The 19,490-nt window shown below is 52.1% G+C and overlaps 5 protein-coding genes across 5 annotated transcripts; 4 read left to right on the top strand and 1 right to left on the bottom strand.

The window, feature by feature from the left end:
• Positions 1-3,101: 3,101 nt before the first annotated feature.
• Positions 3,102-4,498, top strand: AYO20_09895 (hypothetical protein; the record flags this gene model as incomplete). The annotated part of the gene is made up of 2 exons (XM_022648162.1): positions 3,102-4,310; positions 4,373-4,498. The coding sequence occupies 2 exons, from the start codon at positions 3,102-3,104 to the stop codon at positions 4,496-4,498; spliced, it is 1,335 nt and encodes a 444-aa protein (XP_022495833.1).
• Positions 4,499-6,535: 2,037 nt separating this feature from the next.
• AYO20_09894 (hypothetical protein) lies at positions 6,536-8,306 on the top strand (the record flags this gene model as incomplete). The annotated part of the gene is made up of 4 exons (XM_022648161.1): positions 6,536-6,796; positions 6,858-7,028; positions 7,083-7,931; positions 8,067-8,306. 4 exons carry the CDS (start codon positions 6,536-6,538, stop codon positions 8,304-8,306), a joined length of 1,521 nt encoding a protein of 506 aa, XP_022495832.1.
• Positions 8,307-9,136: 830 nt separating this feature from the next.
• Positions 9,137-13,602, top strand: AYO20_09893 (hypothetical protein; the record flags this gene model as incomplete). The annotated part of the gene is made up of 6 exons (XM_022648160.1): positions 9,137-9,350; positions 9,400-9,754; positions 9,808-10,107; positions 12,067-12,745; positions 12,799-13,347; positions 13,432-13,602. 6 exons carry the CDS (start codon positions 9,137-9,139, stop codon positions 13,600-13,602), a joined length of 2,268 nt encoding a protein of 755 aa, XP_022495831.1.
• Positions 13,603-16,419: 2,817 nt separating this feature from the next.
• AYO20_09892 (hypothetical protein) lies at positions 16,420-17,196 on the top strand (the record flags this gene model as incomplete). Its single annotated transcript, XM_022648159.1, has 1 exon — positions 16,420-17,196. The coding sequence occupies one exon, from the start codon at positions 16,420-16,422 to the stop codon at positions 17,194-17,196; it is 777 nt and encodes a 258-aa protein (XP_022495830.1).
• A 1,123-nt stretch (positions 17,197-18,319) lies between these two features.
• AYO20_09891 (hypothetical protein) lies at positions 18,320-19,435 on the bottom strand (the record flags this gene model as incomplete). Its single annotated transcript, XM_022648158.1, has 1 exon — positions 18,320-19,435. One exon carries the CDS (start codon positions 19,433-19,435, stop codon positions 18,320-18,322), a length of 1,116 nt encoding a protein of 371 aa, XP_022495829.1.
• Positions 19,436-19,490: the final 55 nt, after the last annotated feature.

The following is a 19,490-nucleotide window of genomic DNA, read 5'->3' as shown; positions in this document are numbered from 1 at the left end:
CCTATGGTCGACTAGCGACGGCGTTTTCTGAAGGAGAGTATAGAGGAGAGACGGGCAGCAACTGCTGTCAGATTGGTCGTTGGTCTTGTTTTTGTTGGAATAGAGGAAACGCTGCACCAGGGCAGGCTATGGATGGTCTGATGTCCGGCAGCAAGGAGGCTGTCTCTCTGTATGGTGAGCTCCAGCACCTGCAAGTGTGTTCGGAGGAGGACTGTCAGGTCGAGGCAGTGTCGAGCTGAAAGCAGAGAAGACAGAAGGATGAACGAGTAGAGGGTGTGGACGAGAGGAAGAAAAGAAGAATTTCGGGTCAGGCAATGTCAGTCCAGCGACCAAAGGTGTGGGGTTGGAATTTCGACAGTGCAGAACTTTCTACCCTCGTCAGTTAGTGTCAGTGCGCAAGGGAGAATTGGCCACTGGCAGTATGGACGACGCGGAGAGTGGTTGCGACAGGCTGATCCAGCATGTGATGTCGGCAAATGGAGGACCACCTTCGCTAGATGCACTAGGTCGAGGATTCGTGGTTTACAAAGCACGGACTGTTCTGGCAGGTAAAAAAAACTTCACCTCGAACCCGATCGTTACAGCAACAAAGTGTGAAGCAAGCAGTCCCAGAATAAGCTGGGAGCACCAGTTTCCAAGGTGGGGGGCAGCCCCAAGATTGTTAGTGGGGGGCGCTCGGAAGGCAGCTACGCAGTTCTGCATCATGGGCAGCTTGTTTGGGGGCATCCGATAGGTGGCATGGCGTTATCCTCCCAACCTCTCCATCACGATGCATGTGCTGATAAGAACCGCGCCAGCCAATCACCATCATCGCTTTTCCACTACATTACATCTTGGAATCTCAAGCTGTAGAAAATTTTTGGCCGTGACCGGCGCCCTCCTCCTCAGTTCATCTCCAGGGCACGGACTGGTGCCACTGGTGCCACTCATTCTCATACCTAGGTAAGCTTGTCCATCCAGTTCCTGTGTGTCATAGCCCTAGCTGCACTCCACCTGCAAAAAAGTCTAGACGCATCAGATTTCCCCAATATGCTTCTGCTCCTCGCTTACATTCCAGGCCAACCAGAGATGACGGGCGTGAAGTGCGCTGCTTTGACCCAACGGCCTTTACCGCGAGCCTCTCAGACAGAACCCGGGCGCGCATTGTACTACATACACCGAGCACACCTGACAGTCAAAAATCCTCTTCCGGCATTGCCCGGGCCATGACTACTGCAAACAACGGAAAAAGAAAATTCTCACTCCCTGCTTTCTTGCGAGAATAGAAGAAGCTACTGAAAGAAGTCATGGGCTCCTGCTGACTTACAAGGCCAGCAGCGAGCAGGATGTGTTTGCCCTAAAAAACTAGCCACATATTCTGTCGCCATTCACAATGCGATATTGAAAAAGCGCTGTCACGAGAGATCCTTTATGTCCAAGAGCTTTTTTGCATGAAAGCGGTGCTTCCGTCCTGTTGCTGGGAAGACGCACCCCACGCTGGGGGGCGTTCGCCAGCTGGTAACATGCACGGGGGAGATGGCTGATCAGGTTGCATCACACAGCTCCAGTCGAAGCGAGCCAGTGCCATGTGTGAATTGCTGGGTATTTTCGCCCTGGTACCACGGCGCCCCTCGCCAGCAACGAGTCGCCGCGGAGGACCAGTTAGATTTCGGCTGATTTACTTTACTCATTCCACCATCCATCGGCTCTCGAAGAGATCATGAACTTTCAACAGCCTAGGAACCAATCAGAAGTGGGAACACCCATGCTGATGCGGCCACCCAAGTGCCGCTCGCTCGGCGGCACTAAAGTCGCCCATCCGAAATCGGACACTGTGATGCTCTTGTCCCCTGTTCCTGGCGGGACCCTGCATGCAGAATGAACACATCAACCCTCTTCAAGCCTGAGCCGCATTCAAATTCCGCTCTGTTCATTGGCAGATCTGAAATCCATTTTGTGGAGCTTCGCCCTTACCCTGTGGAGCTTTTCCCATGGCTTTGGTTGCTGTACCGAGTAGGCTGTCATTGTCTGGATGTGGAAAATGTTTTGAGGGGTGTAAACACAGCTTGGAATATCTTCGGTCGAAATTCCCCGCCAGCGTGTTGGTACTTAAGAGCCTGGTCGTCTGGCGGGTTCCCTTGAGTGGATTCTGCTCACTGTTTCACCACGGCCGCTGCACTCAAGTGAATGGCGCCCAATGTGGCTCGACCCGGCTGCAACGGGCTGCAGGTGCGATTCTATGTGTCCACGAAATCAGACTTCATCGTTCAGTCTACGCGAAATCGCCTCTGCCTTCGGGGATCGTCGGCCTCAGGTGTCCAAGCCATACAGACCACCAGTGGCCACCTCGCAAAGATCGTCCGTTTTCGCTTGGGTCAGGCTGAGAATAGGCATGTATATGGTAATGATTTCCAGGTGACTGTTTACCCCAGTGCGAGTTCCCCTGTACAATAAGAGGGGGAATAGTTGCAGTAAGGGTCTGTCTACCGTGTGTCTCTGCCACAGGCTGGAGATATCTTGTTGCGCTGCTATAGCATAACTACGCTGGATACGAGGCGGTTGTGATAATGTCGCGTAAGCGGTTTTCTGATGGAGGAGTCGGAAGGAGGTCATCTCTGGTGAACAAGGCCACGGCTTCGTAATGCGTTTTCTAAAAAAGATGCTAATCTCTGGGCCAATGAACACACCAATTCCCCGGGTTGGGCACTCTGTGAGGTAATAGAATGGTGTCGCATGCCAGGGAACTCCAGGCGTATACGACCAAGCACTCGTTTCTGGGGTATATCGGTTTCTTATTCGATAGCTACTCGAATCACAGTGTCTTGTTGTGATGCACCCAGAGCCAAAAGACCATAATATTGGACGCCAAGCCCTTTGCATTGTGTGAAAATGGAGAAATATTTTTCCGTTGCGATTTTTCGCGTCTCCCAAGACTCGCGCGTTAGCGACACCTTCCCCGGATTGAGCAATGCCAGCGAGATTGTCACGTTTTTTTCTTCAATTCACGACAGGTATCTACTCTCGGTTCAAGAACTGAGTGGTGTCGTGGAGAGAGCCAACGTCCTTCGTAATTGCGCACGGCTCTGCTTAAATTTTGCACAAACAACGAAAGGGCCTGTACGATGAGTCTCTTCGGGGCCTCAACTACGAACCAGGCACAGCCTGCGAAAACTGGCTTCTTCTCCTTCAATAATCCTTCCTCCAGCCAACCGGCCAACTCGACGTCTCTCTTCGGTCAGCCGCAGACGCAACAAACACAGCAACCACAGCAACAGAGCAGTTTACCGACGTTCAGCTTGGGCGGTCCCAAATCGCAGCCTCAACAAGGAGGTGGTTTGTTTAGCACATCTACGCAGACACAACAGGGTGGAGGTCTGTTTGGGCTTGGATCGCAGCCTCAGCAGCAGTCTGGAGGCCTGTTTGGAGCGACACAATCTCAGCAGCAACCGGGCGGCCTATTTGGCGCGACACAATCTCAGCAGCAACCGGGGGGTCTATTTGGCACTGCAACTCAGCCGCAACAACAAAGCGCGTTTGGGCTTGGTCAGTCACAACAGCAACCTCAGCAGCAGCCACAGCGACCTTTAGACCAGACGCTGAGGTTCGGACAATCGCAACAAGGACAACCGGGAGCCCAGTCGCTATGGGAGGAAGGACGTGGCCTCAATGTCTACAGATCAATACCAGTACAGATGAACATCGTCAAGAACAAGTGGGATCCCAGCAGTTTATCCTCACCCCTGCGGACGTACCTATACCAGCATGTGGAGAGTGAAACAGATGCATTGAAATACCGCCCGGGGCCGGGAGAAGATGAAGACAAGTGGGAAGAAGCAGTTTCCCGAAGACCGGGACCTGACTGGGTACCTCTTTTGGTGCAAGGATTTTTCCAACTAGGCCGCAAGGCTCAGATACAAATGGAGGCCGTCCAGAGATGCAACATGATGCTCCAGGAAATCAATACATCACTCGACGTACAATTGGACAAACATCGCCAGAATGTGGCTACACGGTTGGAAGACTGTAAAAGACGACAAGCCTCGGCAGCTCAGCGGACGCTAGTACTGGCAGTCAAAGTCCAAATCTTGCGCAATCGAGGCTATGTGATGGACAACGCTGAAGAGGAATTGAAAGCGAAATTGGAGAAGTTACAACGCGAAGTCTTTGATCCCTCTCTCAATGCACGAGAGCAAGAAGTCTGGGCGAGGATGTTGGGGATCCGTGAACGCGCGAAGCGGCTCAAGGTCGAAATGGAGAAGCTCGCACCTGCGGCTGCCACCAACGGGGAAGACACAACACTGGACGAGGAAACTACCAAAGCTGCTAAGAAGGTGAGTAACTGTGAGCCCCAGAGCAGAAACAGTGCAATTACTGACTTCTCCCGACCACGCAGACACTGGAAGCCTACGAAATTCAGCTACGACATCTACAGAAAGAATTGGAACTTGTACAGCAAGAATTTGAGGAATGGGAGAAGATTTCGAGGGACAGAGATAATGACATCCCTAGGCGGAGGTAATCGAAAGGAGACAGAAACAAATAGGGCGCAAACAGTTGGTCAGGGCTGGTACTTGCGGGTGTGGTGCGCCACTTGCGTGCAAGGTCAAAACAAGGCGAAGCAACAACATCTTGAATAGAGACTGTCAACGATATTTGAGATCCAGGAATTGAGAAGATGTCGTCTGCATCAAAAATAATGCCCTTTCGAACAAGAGTCCGATGGTCCCAGCTTCTGTTCTACTGGAGAACGATAGTATACAAGCTAATGTACAGAGAGGTTTCCCTCCTGCCTGATCCTCATCTCGGAATACCGGGGCCTGCTTTAGCGGGGGAGCTTGCTCATTTGCATGCCCTGTGGCCCATCCGATTCGGGAGGGACGCAACTCTTGTTTGCCGGTCGGGTAATGGTACTAGCAGGGCATCGGAAGCTGAAATCGACATGGTAGTCTTAGAAGAGTTTGCTCGCCCAGTCGACAACGTGAGGTGCTAGTTCCCGAAGAAGTCAGCGTCGGTCAGGCTCGAACAATTCTATATTTGTGTTTTCGTTTTTTGGCTCAACAGATTTGGATTTTTGGGGTTCTCATTCCCGCCTTTTTCTTGTTCTTTCCGCGGTCGGGTGCACTTCTTGTTCTCTGCGCTAGAATCCCGAACCGGACAATCTCCCGGCAGGACGTGGCAGGACGAGGGTTTCGAGGAAAAGTTGAACAGGGAGTGGAGGTAACGTACAGAACCAGAGTGCGATGCAGGTAACAGTGAAGAATTGCACTTGGGACGTGGCTTGAGCCTCGCCCTCGCGGATCTCTTTCTCGGAGAGCTGTTCGTGCGCTGTTTCAGAATACAGGTTGTCAGCCCGTGATAATTGCCAACTCGCGCAAGCTCGCGATGGACATATGAAGGACCATCAGCGCCTAAGGGGTTTCAGAGGGGAGACTTACGTCCGCCAAACATTGTGGAAGAGTAGGATGTGGATTTGTTGTCGGGGTGAGGGTCTTGAGAGCAGACTGGGAGCTAAAGAGGCCCTGGGGTTGTTGAGCAGGTTGGGAAGAAACGTTCTCGAACTCTTTCGAAAAACAAGCAGAGAGCAGAGTCTGGGTGAGCAAGTCAAGGACTGGTGTGTTTCGAGGTACAAGTCGAAATTTCTTGGTCTGATGTCGACGAAGGTCGTTTGACTTTCCGCTTTGGAGAACCTTGAGATTTCTCCACAGTTCGGACAAAATGCTTTGAGAACATCTTCCTCTCACTCATCTTTGGCGACCTAGCTACTAGCCCATGAGGCAAAAACATCTGTACACAATGACGGCTCGAGTTCGAATGCATAATTCTTACGTCGAAATACAGCTCTACCGATCCTTCACCGTGGTATAATGCCAGATCTGCTCTATCTGATGATTTCGCTTTCAGAGAACGGCCATCTTACAATCAAGATGTGCTTCCTTCGCAACATCCAGTATACGTTTGGGCGCAGAACTTCTAAGTTCAAGTAGCCTCGGGTGATCGCCTCCTAGACTTCGTTGGGACCAGTTGAAAGCATCCACAGTCGCACGTCCGAATGGCCGGACACCTCAGTCCGCCATTGACATATCTTCCATAACTTCTGAGCATATAACCCTTGCTGGGTTTCGTTTCAGTCACGTAATCATGCTGGACATTCTGGCACGCATCATGTGCGAAACAAGGGAGCACGTGGGCGAGTCTAGACAGGATACTACAACGGTAAGGTTTGGATAAGACTCTTCTCTGGTCCGATCAGCATTCCCACGGTTTATGCTCGGGACGGACAACGGAGTCAGTACGCAGAACTCACTCTACTAATTGGTGCTATGCATGAAACTGGTGCTTTTATCTTCTTGTTCGGGAATACGTTGTTGTAATCCATGCATCCTGTCACCGGACAGAAGACCTTATGACGACAGTTGGAAGCATTCGAATATCAGAGACGCAGTCTCGTTCCCCTGGCCTCATACGACTTGGTGTTCTTTAAGGGCTGTCTCCTCAGTCTCTTGCACCTGGGTTTCCTCGAGGCAGCAGTACCTTCAGAATAACCGGGAAAACCGTCATGCCATTTGCGCATCTCCTCCGTCATCTCTCTCGCCAGGGGAGGAAGTTTCGGAATGTCTCTTCACCCAAGGGCATCTCCCCCGAGAGTCTTATCGTCGTTCTCCACGATCATGGACGCGTCGACGAGACTATTCGCAGCCAGCTCCAAAACACAAACAGGGAGGAGATCCTAGCCATAGAGAAGAGGGTCAAAAGACTACTCGACATGTGCCTCGTATTCATGGCCTGGATTATGTTTGCTCTGAATTCTTTTGACCGAGTACGTGGTTATGATCGCTCCGAGTTTTAAACCACCAGAAGCTAATGCTACATTCCTGCAGAGCAGTCTTGGGAATGCTCGAGTCATGGGCTTGCAGCAGGATTTGGACATGAATTCGAATCAATACGGCCTCAGCATGATGCTCCTTTTTATTGCATATGTCATGGCACAGCTTCCCTCGAACTACTACCTGGCAAGGGGACGCCCCTCAATCTACCTCCCTGGCGTGATGGTTCTTTGGGGGTGTGTATGTACGGCCACCGCTTTCGTGAAGACTCCGTCGCAGTTATATGCGGTGCGCTTTACTCTAGGTCTCCTGGAGGCACCGTTCTGTGCCGGCTGCCTTTTCCTCATTTCGTCCTGGTATACAAGAACTGAGCTTGGACTACGCAGTGCCATAATCTTATCCGCGCCGATGACAGCGAACGCTTTCTCTGGCCTTGTCGCTTTTGGAATTTACGACACAATTGATGGAGCAAGAGGTCTCGAGGGTTGGCGCTGGCTGTTTATTGTAGGCGGCGCCAGCACGGTTTTCATTGCTGGGGTTGCTTTCTACGTCCTGCCTGATTTCCCGTTCAATACTCGCTACCTCTCCGAGAAAGAGCGGGCAGTTGCGCAGCTGCGATTGATCGCCGACGGTGTGCAGGTTGATGAAAGGGACAACAGCCGCTGGCAAGGCCTCGTCATGGCTGTGAGAAGCTGGCTGGTGTGGATTTTCGCAGGGATGTTCTTGCTCTTGTCGATCGGTGCATCAGTACACAACTTCTTCCCCTCGGTCGTGAACACGCTTGGATTCTCCAGAAATACGACCTTGTGGATGACAGCACCGCCGTACCTCATTGCAGTTGTCGTCACCATCGCCAACAGCCTATTCGCCGACCGACATCGCAACGCTTCCTTCCACGTTATTGGGCCAGCAGCACTGGCAACCCTCGGCTTTTTGCTATTCCTGCTCGATCAAACGTCCACACGACGCGGCGTGTGGATTCGCTACACCGCAGCATTGCTCATGATCGTTGGAGCACATTCTGGCTATCCCGTGGTTCTCTCTTGGGCACAGAAGACAATCCGCCGGCCTAAAGAGATGCGAGCATGCGCTATCGCCATTATCAGTGCGTCTGGAAGCATATCACAGGTGAGTCAAAGTTATATCGTATGGCTAGTGATCAGTTAGTCAAGAAGGAGATTGTGCCATGAAGACTTCCTTTTGAAATATTCTGTCTTCCATGCTCATCCAACAGGACTTCGTGGTGCTGATCCGCTTTTACAGATCATCACTTCCGAACTGTATCCGAACCGCTGGGCACCGAAGTACGAACAGTCGATGAGTTTGAATACCTCATGCGCACTAGGAGCCATAATACTCGCAACTTTCATGCGTATAATGCTGCGACGTCGAAATAAGAGACTTGACCAAGAGGCGGCTATTAACACTGCCTTCCAAGACATACCGGGTTCGGATACAGCACGACAGACGATGGAGCTTTCGTCGTGGAGATACATCACTTGACTTGTCGACTTCGTGGAACCAGATCGTCTAGTGCGATGAGGCTGGCAGGGTCTGCTCAACGGCAAGTATCGAATCCACCAATCCTAATAACGGAAACATCGATCCTCGAATGAACTCAGGGGCTATCTGTGCGAGCTCTGCACTTTGGGCAAGCCATGAAGCCATTTAGTTTCGCCTCTCCTGCATACGAGTACGAGTCGAGTTCAAGAAGCCTTGCGTGGCCAATAATCGCGGTACAATATGGTGGGACCCGGTGCCACCGCTGTGCCCTTGCCCCTGGGTCGCAGGCATCATGTTTAAGGCCCCCAATGGCCCCATGGGCCGAGAGTGGACGTTTCGATCACCGCAGACGTCGAGGATTAGATTTACAGGGCTCAGTGGCCGTTTCCCGACACTTGCTCACCGCAATTTGTCATCCATGACAGTCTTTCCGTTGGGGCGGGCGATTATCAAGGACAAGTTATGCAAAGCAACTGGTAGCCAAAATACCCCGTGGTTTTCTGTGGCCAACAAGTCAAACGAATTGATTAGTCCGGAACCAATCAGTCCGGGGCTCCCGATCTACGAGGGGACGAGGGGGCTAATCCCCTTTACGGCGCCCAATTTCGCATATCAAACTTGCCGGGCACACTAGGTTCGCCCATTGTTCAACGTACCTATCGCGTTAACCTTTCAAAATCGTGGAGCATGCTCGCCGTTTGGAGCCCAACCAGTCGTGAGGGCAGCTGCTCGCTCTAGACTTGTCTCTTCCCGTGTCTGGCCCGTTTCGACAGAGACCACGGTATGAGGCGCCAGTCCCTGAGATGCATATGTGATGCCTGAATTTGGAAATGGATTGGTCGCGGAGCAAATCTCTGTTACCCAAGGCAGACGCTAGCCCAGGCATCACGCAGACTGCGGCTCTGTCTTTGCCCGTGTCAAAGTTGTTCTTTAATGCTCTTGCAACGAAGGCGAAGGCTGCGCCCAACTTCGTCCTCGAGGTTCAAGCGGCTCTTGCAGCCTTAGCTCCATTCCTACCAAAAACAAATCTACGTGTACAAGAAGGTACAGCTGCGGTACCGTTCGCCAATGTCGCACAATAATGTACCGGCAGCGGTCTCACCCTCAGACTCAACGGCCCATCCCACAGGAATATCCAGTCCGACAACGGACAAGTATCCAGCAGATACCTCTGCATTCCAACAATATCCTGAAGTGGTGACTCAGCACCATACCCAGCCTCACATGCAGCCTGACTCGGTCTACCAACAACCACAATACCCTTATGGCAGTGGCTATGCAGTAGAAAAGGGCGAGCCCGTATCGCCGCCTCCCAGACCTAATCCCTGGGGCCTGTCCCCGCTGGCATTCGGATTGCTGATAGCAACGATTACCGCTGTTGTGGTAGGCGGCGCAGTAGGCGGTGGTGTGGGCGGGGCACTATCAGGAAACAAATCGGACTCATCCAGGTAAGAAGAACTGGTGCTCATACATAGATGATGGGTATGCTAAGACAATCAAGTGCACAAGTCTCAACAACGACCGTCACTTCAAGTATAACAACTTCCCCAACAACCACCACCTCTGGTCTGCCAGCTCCCTCGTCACTGGAAAATTTCGTTGTTCCCGAACCCTACTATGTCAACACGCTTGAAAATCCTGGCTGCGCAGACGGCAACTCCCGCATCGACGTCCAGTACGACACCTCTTTTGACCTCTTTTGCGGCGTCGACATGCTCAACCACGTTGCCGATGAGAACAACCCAGACTTACAGGTTGCTGATATTGTGGGACTTTTTGCCTATAGTCTCACGGATTGTCTGTACGCTTGCTCGAGCGCTACACACTTCGCACAACTTTATGGTCAAAATGAGGCGGGTGGAAATATGCAACCCTGTGTCGGGGTAACTTGGACATATCAGATGGCACAGAGCAATTCGTCAAATTTTGCTAATTGTTGGCTGAAGAACGGAACATCGACTGGGTTTCAGTGCAATACATGCATCAGTGGCAAGGTGGTTCAACCCTAACCCTTGTCCTTGCCCTAACCCTGACCCTGGAACTTCTGGTTTTCCGCTTCCTGTTCGAGAGGGCGTCCCCGAGAGAGCGCGGCTGGAGAAAATTTGGACGTCCAACTGTTGTTATAATATCGTGAGAGCCTCAATGATATCGCTTTAACTTGGCATGACGACAGTGTACGAGGTATAGCAGAGGCGAATCTGTTGAATGCTAATAAATTCTACTCGGCCGACCACTTGTATACCATGTGCCTGACCAATAGGAAATAATGCCGGATCCCCGCTAATTATTGACTACTGATTCAGATACCTCACCTAGTCAAGTGGCTAGTTATATGCCATGACTCGCGCTCACCACACCTGGCATCCACCTTTATTTCCCCCGGTTCATTTATCACTTGCTCGTATGTAGTTTTGTCTTTGAACTCACAAATCTGTTGAGGAACTGGTTTATATCGCACTTGCTTGCCCTCTCATCTGACCATTTTCTATTGATCCTATTATTACTGGGCCTTCAAACCTTCGACCGCATGTATCGCCTCTTGAGGCAGTGCACCCTCACGATCGAGTGCCTCGACAACCTTGATTCAGGGTTCAAGAATCACTGCGCTTTCTGTTTCGTGGTCTGAACTCTCTGAGTGAATAGGCAGAGCTCTAACAAATACCATTGCAGGGTTGAGTTGGGTTGTGGACAGTTGGGTTGTGTATCCTGTGCAGTCGCGGAGCATTCCAAGCAGATTGTCGAAAAACTTCTACGGTCTGGCGGGTCAGTCACCACGGATCAACTCCTGTTTCATGCATGCAGGCGTCAAAGCGCAGACAGTCTTGAGATTGCTCAAATACTGCTCGACAATGGTTGTCCGATGAATGTCTTGGAATTCCAGAACCATCCAGTTTCGTTTGAGAGCCTCAAGCACATGGGGTTAGGAACTCCTCTGCATGAGGCCATATTACGCCACAACGCACCCATGGCTTAGTTTCTCTTGCAGCATGGACTTGACCAGGAAATCCAAAACACCAACGGATTTCTACCGATCACTCTGGCCCAGGCGGCCGCCCCGACATCAAATAGTCCTGCTGCTGTAGCAGTCCGGGATATCTTGCGGACTGACATTTTAAAACGCCAAAACTCTGGCCGTGCAAGTCAGGGGTTGCAACCTCCACGTGCGATGTTTTAGTTCACGAAGACGGGCAATACTGATCTTTGGGTTGGGGCGCAAGGGTGAGAAAAATCCATACCAATCATCGTCTCTCTACAATCCAGATCAGAAGACCGATCGTATTTTCTTTGACTTATCGGTCGATAAACCAGGACTTGTCCTTCGTATTGACAGTGGGATGCTCGGCTGGTTGGCGGATAGAGTTATACCAGAGCACTTGGGTTATCTGCAGTTTTACAGCGGGAGTTAATGTGGTCGTGTGTTGGAGTGGAAACCATAGCAATAAATTAATATGGAAACAAGCAAAATGAGGCGCTCCGTAATCTAAATACCATCCCTAGCATGTCCATCCACTGATACCTTACCTACCTACAGAGGTAAAGGTACTGCTCAAGTACTGTTCTATATACTTGTCCAAAGTAGTAATGCCCCGACGTCGCTTTTAAGCCGCCTTCCCACTTCAGGGATGAGCGGGCTCTCCTTTGTAGAGCGGCGGCACGTTAGTCCCAAAACGGAAGAAGGCACGAGTAGATTTCCCAACCTTTGGTGACCGACTTCATTACACATTTATCACTTACTGCTAGTTTCTCTCTGAATTCACAGGAATTTGCCTCTTCTGAACCCTACTCCCCTCTCACTTGGCCATTCCGCTGTCCTGCTGAGTCCTCGAAAACTTAACCAGACGCATTACCTCTTCAAGCAGCGAGTGCTCATTTCAATCATGAGTGACTACGGAGAGGAAGCACCACCTCCTGATGCCGAGGGGCTCGATCGACCGGACGAGCGCGAAGACGAGCTCGACGACCTGCACGACGAATTTCAAGATCCACAACCGGAGCACGATGCCGACACTCGACCAAACGCCGCGGACGACTCGGACGACGAATCGCTCCTCTCCGAAGTCGACGAAGCCCAATTCGCGGATTTCGACCCCAAAGCCGTGGAAGTCGCGCCTGATTTTGACACACTGAACAAGTCTATTAAAGTGAAGAAGAGGAAGCGAGCTGAGGGTGAGGAGTCTGCGCCTAAGAAAAAGAAAGAGAGGCGAAGGGAGAGGAAGTCACGACGGGCAGAGAGCGAGGCTTTGTCTGGTGACAACGAGGTCGAGGGCAAGAGGCGCAAGCAGCCAAAGGCTGCGGATGGCGAGCCGCGGAGGCGCGAGCGAGAGGAAATCGACGAAGAGACCCTGTCGCCTGAAGAGCGCAGGAGACGGGCGTTGGACAGAGCAATGGACGCCGCGGTCAAGAGATCATCAGGCAAAAGAATGAGAAAAGGCGAGATCGTAAGTCCTCAAGAGTAAGGTATGCCAACCTCCAGTACTAACAAAGTCCCCAGGACCTCGAGCAAGCGGCAGATGCGGAGATTGAGGATCTACGGAACCGAATGATAACGGCGGCTGAGACCGACGGAGAACTGGTGCGACAAGGTCTGCCTGCCTCTCAGAAACTCAAGATGCTGCCCGAAGTGGTGAGCCTGCTCAACCGGAACACATATGTGCAGTCTATCCTCGATCCAGAAATGAATCTACTGGAGGCGGTACGGTTTTTCCTCGAGCCTCTCACGGACGGCAGTCTACCGGCATACAACATCCAGCGTGAACTATTCGCGGCTCTCAGCAAGCTGCCCATGAACAAAGAGACTCTGATCTCTTCTGGCATCGGCAAAGTCATCCTATTCTATCGCAAATCCAAAAAGGCCGAACCAGCAATCAAACGACAAGCCACCAAGCTCATGGAGGATTGGTCGAGACCCATTTTGGGTCGTAGCGACGACCACACCAAGAAAGTCTGGGCCACGGCAACTTATGACCCAACCAGGAGACGAGAGACCGCACCGGCTGCTGCCATTCCCAAGGCAAAATCCACCGTTGCTCCGGGTGAGAGGGTGAGCAACAGGGCCAGGGTCCAGACGAGTCACCTGAACTTTCACATTGTACCCCAAGTCTCGTCTACTGTTCCACATCGCTAGACAAGGGAGATCTCAGTGAAACACAGCTTCAAATTCGGCTTCTTGATGGGCTTGGGTCACAACGACACGCCATCGGTCGTGTTTTCAACGGCATACGTCTGTCTCAGCTTTGCGATTTACAGCGTTGGGAAAAGTCCCTCTAGCCCCGTTCGGGACGGCGGTTCGTATTGAACGATGAATCCAATGGGTATTTTGACCTTTGAAAGTTGTGTTCACTTGCATGTTTTTCGCGATGGCAATGTTCTCTTCCTCCATGAGTTATCCATCTCCCTCCCGCAGTTTTCACTTCGGCACCATGACATACTGGCATTTCCACCGCCGTTATAGGTCCACCCAATTCTTACTCATGAGTCTCACTCGCTGTAAGTGCCATGTCCATCCCGCAACGACATCAGTCCCCCTGCATGCGACCGTTGTCGCCAGCCGACGACGTTGTTGCGTCGAGAAAAGGGTAAGAACGTCCGAAAAGAGAGGATCACGGCATAATCATGTGAAGGACGGTCCTGGAAACTCTTGTAACGATCTGAGAAACTCTCCAGCGACTTACCGTCATGCTGATTTGCTCGTAGAAATCCGTAACGCTCCTTGTCTCCGAGGTTTCATCCCTTATCGTCGTGAAGAATCCAGGCTCATCTCCCACCGCACCAGTGCAGGGCTGCAGTGCAGGGCTGCAAAGTCGACCTGGCTCATGGAGATGGTCTGCGGAAAGCCGATCTTTCACTTTTGTTGGCCGGGCAAGAGACTGGGGTATGCAATTTTGGCGTCCTCTTACTCGAGAGACCGACCAATCCAGTGGTACATGTCAGCTATGTAAGTGGTTGCGTGCTCCGAAGGCGAGCTTTTCTCGAAAAGCCGCATGAGAGGAGCCGCAACGTTTGCCAAATCGTTCAGTGTGCAGCAGGAAGTGTAGGCCGTATCCCTGACGGCAGTCAGTGAGGCGGCAAGCCACCATCTCGCGATCAAGTGCGTGCTGTTCGCGCGGGACTTGTAACGAGGCGAAAATTGCCTGCAGTAGGGTTTATTTCGCTGGAGCTGGATCATCAGGAGGAGTACGAGCATCGTCGACTCTTTTCACCAAGTTACGTCGCACATCTAGCCTTCTCAGCCTTGCCTACCTTCAAGCGCGCCAGCGAACGCGCCGGACCTGCAGTTCGAACTCGGTCAGGAAGTAGTCCTCTCTGACGGTTTAGAAGATGCGCTCTCTGTGGTGAGACTCTCGCGCCCTACTGCCATTGTAAGTACCAGTCAACAATCCTGGTCAATACCACGATCCGAACACGTCCTTTGTCTCCAGCACATCGTGCGGTGTCGAGCAGACCAGGCACACGCCCGGCATTGGCGCAGGTATGAATTTGTCCCGTGACTGACCACGATCCTCGAAAATAACATTCTCTGGGGACGCTTCCAATCCAAAACCGTTTACGCCTAGGCGACGACTTTGATGTTTGCAGTAACAGGCGCCCAGTGATAAATCAATAACCAAGCGCAATAACTCTTCGAGTCTCTCGGTTCGAGGTGCTGAGCGCGCGCGCAAGAGTCCTGTCGCTGATGAGTAGTCGGAAGAGGTCATTGTCGGCAATAGCATAGCGTGGCGCTGTAGGTCTGCGCACAGTTTCTTTCCAAAACAGTGTGTGTTCGCTGAGTTCTATCGTGTTGCGGAAGGTTGGATAGGGCAGCTGAACCCTTCGTGGCAAGACAATAACCACCAAACGTTGCTGACGGGCACATCCTTCCGTCCCGTTTTCGAGTGTCTCCACGTACGAGATCTGTGAGAATGATTTTCAAAGTCTCCTGATGTTGGACGCCGAGTTATAATACTTCTCCCACAAGGGCATCAAAGATTGCCACAATTGTCTGGGGGTGGTCGCCGAAAACATGGAACTTGCCCTTTCTGGAAGTCCCAAGGGCAGCGAGTTCTCATTTGTCACACCATCGCAGGGTTGAAAGCAGATCAGAGAAGCCTGGGGCCGCCTGGAGCCCGCCTGGAGACGACTTTGCGCAGCAAGGGCATTTTCCAGTGTCTCCCGAGAGTATCCCGGCTCCTCCGTGGAGATGCTAAAACAGCGCATTTTCTTATGATTTTTGCAACAGCTGCTCCCCTTTCTATCGGCAAAACATTGGGCTGGCTCGTCGTCATTTCTCGTAGGGTAGCTTGTGGTAGGGGCTTCTGAGGTTTCCTTGTTGTCGGCGGGTGCTTCCGGGCGACTTGGTGATCAGGTTTCGTCTCAAACAACCCTGGCTGATGATCATTCAAGCGAAAAAAGAGACTGGCGCCAATGGCTGGTGAGGGAACTTTGTATGGCCAACGCTGTGATTCGCGGTCAGTGAAACCCGAATGGGGATGGGATTTGTTGGTGGGAGACGCCGGCATCTCCAGGCCGTCGCCTGATGTCATGGACTCCAGAAGCAGCAGAAACGAGAGAAAATGCCCGTTTCGACCATTTTGCTGGAATAGGCATCTCGCTCCGTCTGGTACAGATCCAGCAACCCGGCCACATTGGGAGTGATTGAGCTCATTCCAACTTCGTCTGCTTCTGGTACTTCTGCCCTCCGTGAAATTGAGAGAATAGACGCAAAGACAAACACGAGATCCGAGACAACTCCCTTCATAGATTGTTGCTGCGTAAGGACGAGTTTCCAGAAGAAATTGGCTCAAACGCAGGCTGACTGATGCCGCACTGGTACCAAGCAGGGAGCTTATTCATTTACCAGAACAGCCATCCCAGCTGCGGCGAATCACACATCGGTTCACCACTTCCGGGCTTGCTTCGCACTCCCACTCTGTGGTGGGTTTTTATTAGCTTCGCTACGTCGAATTGTACGCACGGCGACTATATATCATTGACTGTTCGCCATCAGCTGCACTTGCATTTTCCTTCACCACCATCCCCAAGCAGCATCCAACATATTCAGACGACAAAGTCCCGCAGTCGCCCCTCAATCCATCCACCATACCACCTCAACACCTGACATCATAACACCGCAACCATGAAGCTCCTCACCAAGGAACAAGAAGCAGAGCATTACCGCCAGACCCTCAAAGGCGGTACAATTGGCGGTCTTGCAGGTCTCGCCGTCGGTTTCGCCGGTGTCGCCTTCGCCCATCGCCGCTACCATTTTTTCCGCAACCTCACTCTCCCCCTCAAGGCATTTCTCGTCACATCCTCCGGCACCTTCGCCGGCATCATCAGCGCAGATCACTATTCCCGTGCCTTCGAAGCATCGCAAAATCCCAAAGAAGTCGAATTCCGGCAGCGTCAGTCCGAACAGGCCCTCTTGGAGAGAGCGAACAAAACATGGACCGAGCGGGCAATGGACTTTGGTCGCAAAGAGCGTTATAAGATCGTCTTCGGCTCATGGGTTGGCTCCATGTTCGCAGCGTTTGCCCTGGTCAACAGAAACAAATACCTCACTGGCCAGCAAAAGATCGTGCAGGCAAGAGTTTACGCCCAATTCCTGACAGTTGGTGTCTTGATAGCCACCGCCGCATTCGAGATCGCCGACCAGAGGAGCGGGCAGAGCAGGTGGGAGACGGTCAGATATATCGACCCTACTGACCCCGAACACAAGCGCATGTTGGAGAAACAGGTCGAGAGAGACACTACGAGCCAAGGCACCGGCAGCGGAAACGACGACCTGTGGAAAGAGATGGTCGAACAAGAGGAACAGAGACTGAAGGCCAGAGAGGAGTATGAGAAGGAACATCACAGGAGGCACAAGAACGGCAACGGAAAGAAGAAGCAGGAGCAAGAGCACAAGGAATAGAGCACGGCAGCTATCCAGCTTCCAGCGACTCCTCGGAGGAGACGTCTAATTTGCGAAGGAAGCGTTGACTCTGAACTCAATGGTCTTGCCGAAGGACCTACGACGCCCAGTCACGATTTGCGACGCTTGACGACTGGTTCATCTGTGTACATTACAACAAACCCCACCGATATCAAACATTTTCCGACAAATGGACCTTGCCAATGTTTGGCCCTTTGTTTCGAGCCTCAACACCGACCAACGGTTCAACACTATCTCTCTATATCGCGCCGCTTCCATTCAACGACACAAAACTTGGCATTTGACGGAGTAAAAACGGAGTATATATCTCGGGTGCAGCATCGAGAAAAGGAGGGAGGATCCGGCGTTTTTGACATGCTCTGGATCTTGACTGTATGTTTGAGCACAGTGGCCATGTGTGTGTGTGCGCGAAAAACTATTTTCTTTTTTCTTTTTCTCCTCGTTTTCAGACTGGAAAATCTGGTGAGAGCGAGCAGCGAGCGAGCATATCATATCGGGGGATAAATATCCTAGTTTTACTTTAATGTCAGAAAGGAAAAGAAAACAAATGCAAATATCAAATATCAAATATCAAATATAACATAAAGCTCGGATATTCAACGAGTATAGCTTCCTCACCTTTACTAAAGACGCCAATGACACTACTACAGCTCGGACGAGGCAATGGAAACGAAGTATACACAACATGTTCATATTCATGTCCATAGAGATCTAAACATCTAACAGCGCTCGAAACACCGTCGCATGCTCTACTGTGGGCGCATGTCTGTTTGTACAGATAAGGTAGTGCCTAGAGGATATCCCCCTTCTGTTATATTCGTACACTCTCGCCGAGGTGGTACAGGTCCCAAGACGTCCTCAAGTCCAGATTCCGGGCACGGACCTGAAATGCAGCATCAAACCCTACAGACTCCTCAATCAGTTAGTCAGCCAGTTAGTCAAAATCTGTCCCGGGCAGCTTCGGGAATGCCCACGACCCTGAACCCACAAGTCTGCGCGCGAAATCTGGGGAAAACCTGCAGTCCGGTCGTCATTCGCCGCCACTTTTCATGGCGCCTGCCGCCCAGCCCAGAAACATGAACCTGCCAGTTCCCAGAGGATGCTATCCCCGGGCGAACTCGTGCATCAGCTCTTTGTCCAGCGACAGCCAGTCCTGCGCGACCTGCAACCCTCGAATCCGCTCCATCTCGATCCTGTGCCAGTCCCACTCGCCGCCTGCTTTGTCGCGGGCCGCGGTGAGAGGAGCGAGAGGTGCCGAGGACAAGATGGCTGTGCTGGTCTTCGCGGCCGCTGTCTCGAGTTTTTCGACGATGGTATCGGCGCTGCGTAGGGTCGCCGGTTCCGGAATTGGAGCAGCCAGGGGGCCTTCTTGAGGCGTGGAGATTACTGGTGGTTCGAAGGACGGTCCTGTAGTGGCGGTCGAATCACCCTTGTTGGTGGGAGGCAGAGGATTCTGAGGCGGTGCCGTCATGGGCTCCGACTCTTCTGATGACGACGACCATGAAGACACTTCTCTCTGTGCGGACTTGTCTTGTTGGTCTGCGCTGGCACTGCTGTTTGCGGGCTTGCGCGGCAACCATCCAGCTGTGGTAAAGCACCGTTCCGGAGACACAGTGAATCTGCCCTTCTTAACCACGTACTTGCTCAATGCCGATGCCAGGAGGACTTCTTGCTTTCCGCTGCGCGATGCAGGCCGGATGAACCAACTGCCCACCACAATCCACTTGTTGTCCCACGCAAGTATCCTCGAGCGAACCTCGTAACGCTCGTATGGTTTGATCTCTTTGTGGAAGGACGTGTGGACGCTGCCCAGTATCACATTCAGCGCACCCCTGTGGCCTTCGCGCTCGAGATGCTTATCCCCTTTTTTTAAGCCCGGGATCAAGAGCTTCGTCATGAGCGCCGTTCGGCTTTCGTCCAGGTCGACGAAGTAGGTGCTGTTGGATTTATGCAGATTGTAGTCCGTCTCGAGCAGCGGGGAGCGCGAGAAGATGGAGACGGGTTCGAAAAGAGGGTGTACCGAGTCGGACAACTCGGACTGCGATTTGATCGTGCGCTGGACCCGCGCTTCCGTGTACCAGTTCGTGAACATGCGGTAGAAGAGGCGTGCGTGCCAGGCCAAGGGAAGCGATTTGAGATTGACGAGGGCGAAGAGAATCGCGAGCGTGCGCCACGACAAGAGAGACGAAAGAGACGGCATGGCGATTGAGGAGGGCATGGCGGAAGGAGTGAAATTCGTATGAAAACAAACGGCTGGGAAAAGAATGTGCTGG

This window comes from Fonsecaea nubica, assembly GCF_001646965.1.
Source record: "Fonsecaea nubica strain CBS 269.64 chromosome Unknown Scaff98, whole genome shotgun sequence".
Taxonomy (NCBI): domain Eukaryota; kingdom Fungi; phylum Ascomycota; class Eurotiomycetes; order Chaetothyriales; family Herpotrichiellaceae; genus Fonsecaea; species Fonsecaea nubica.
The sequence above is the reverse complement of the archived record's forward strand: the minus strand, read 5'-3'. Positions and strand labels throughout refer to the sequence as shown.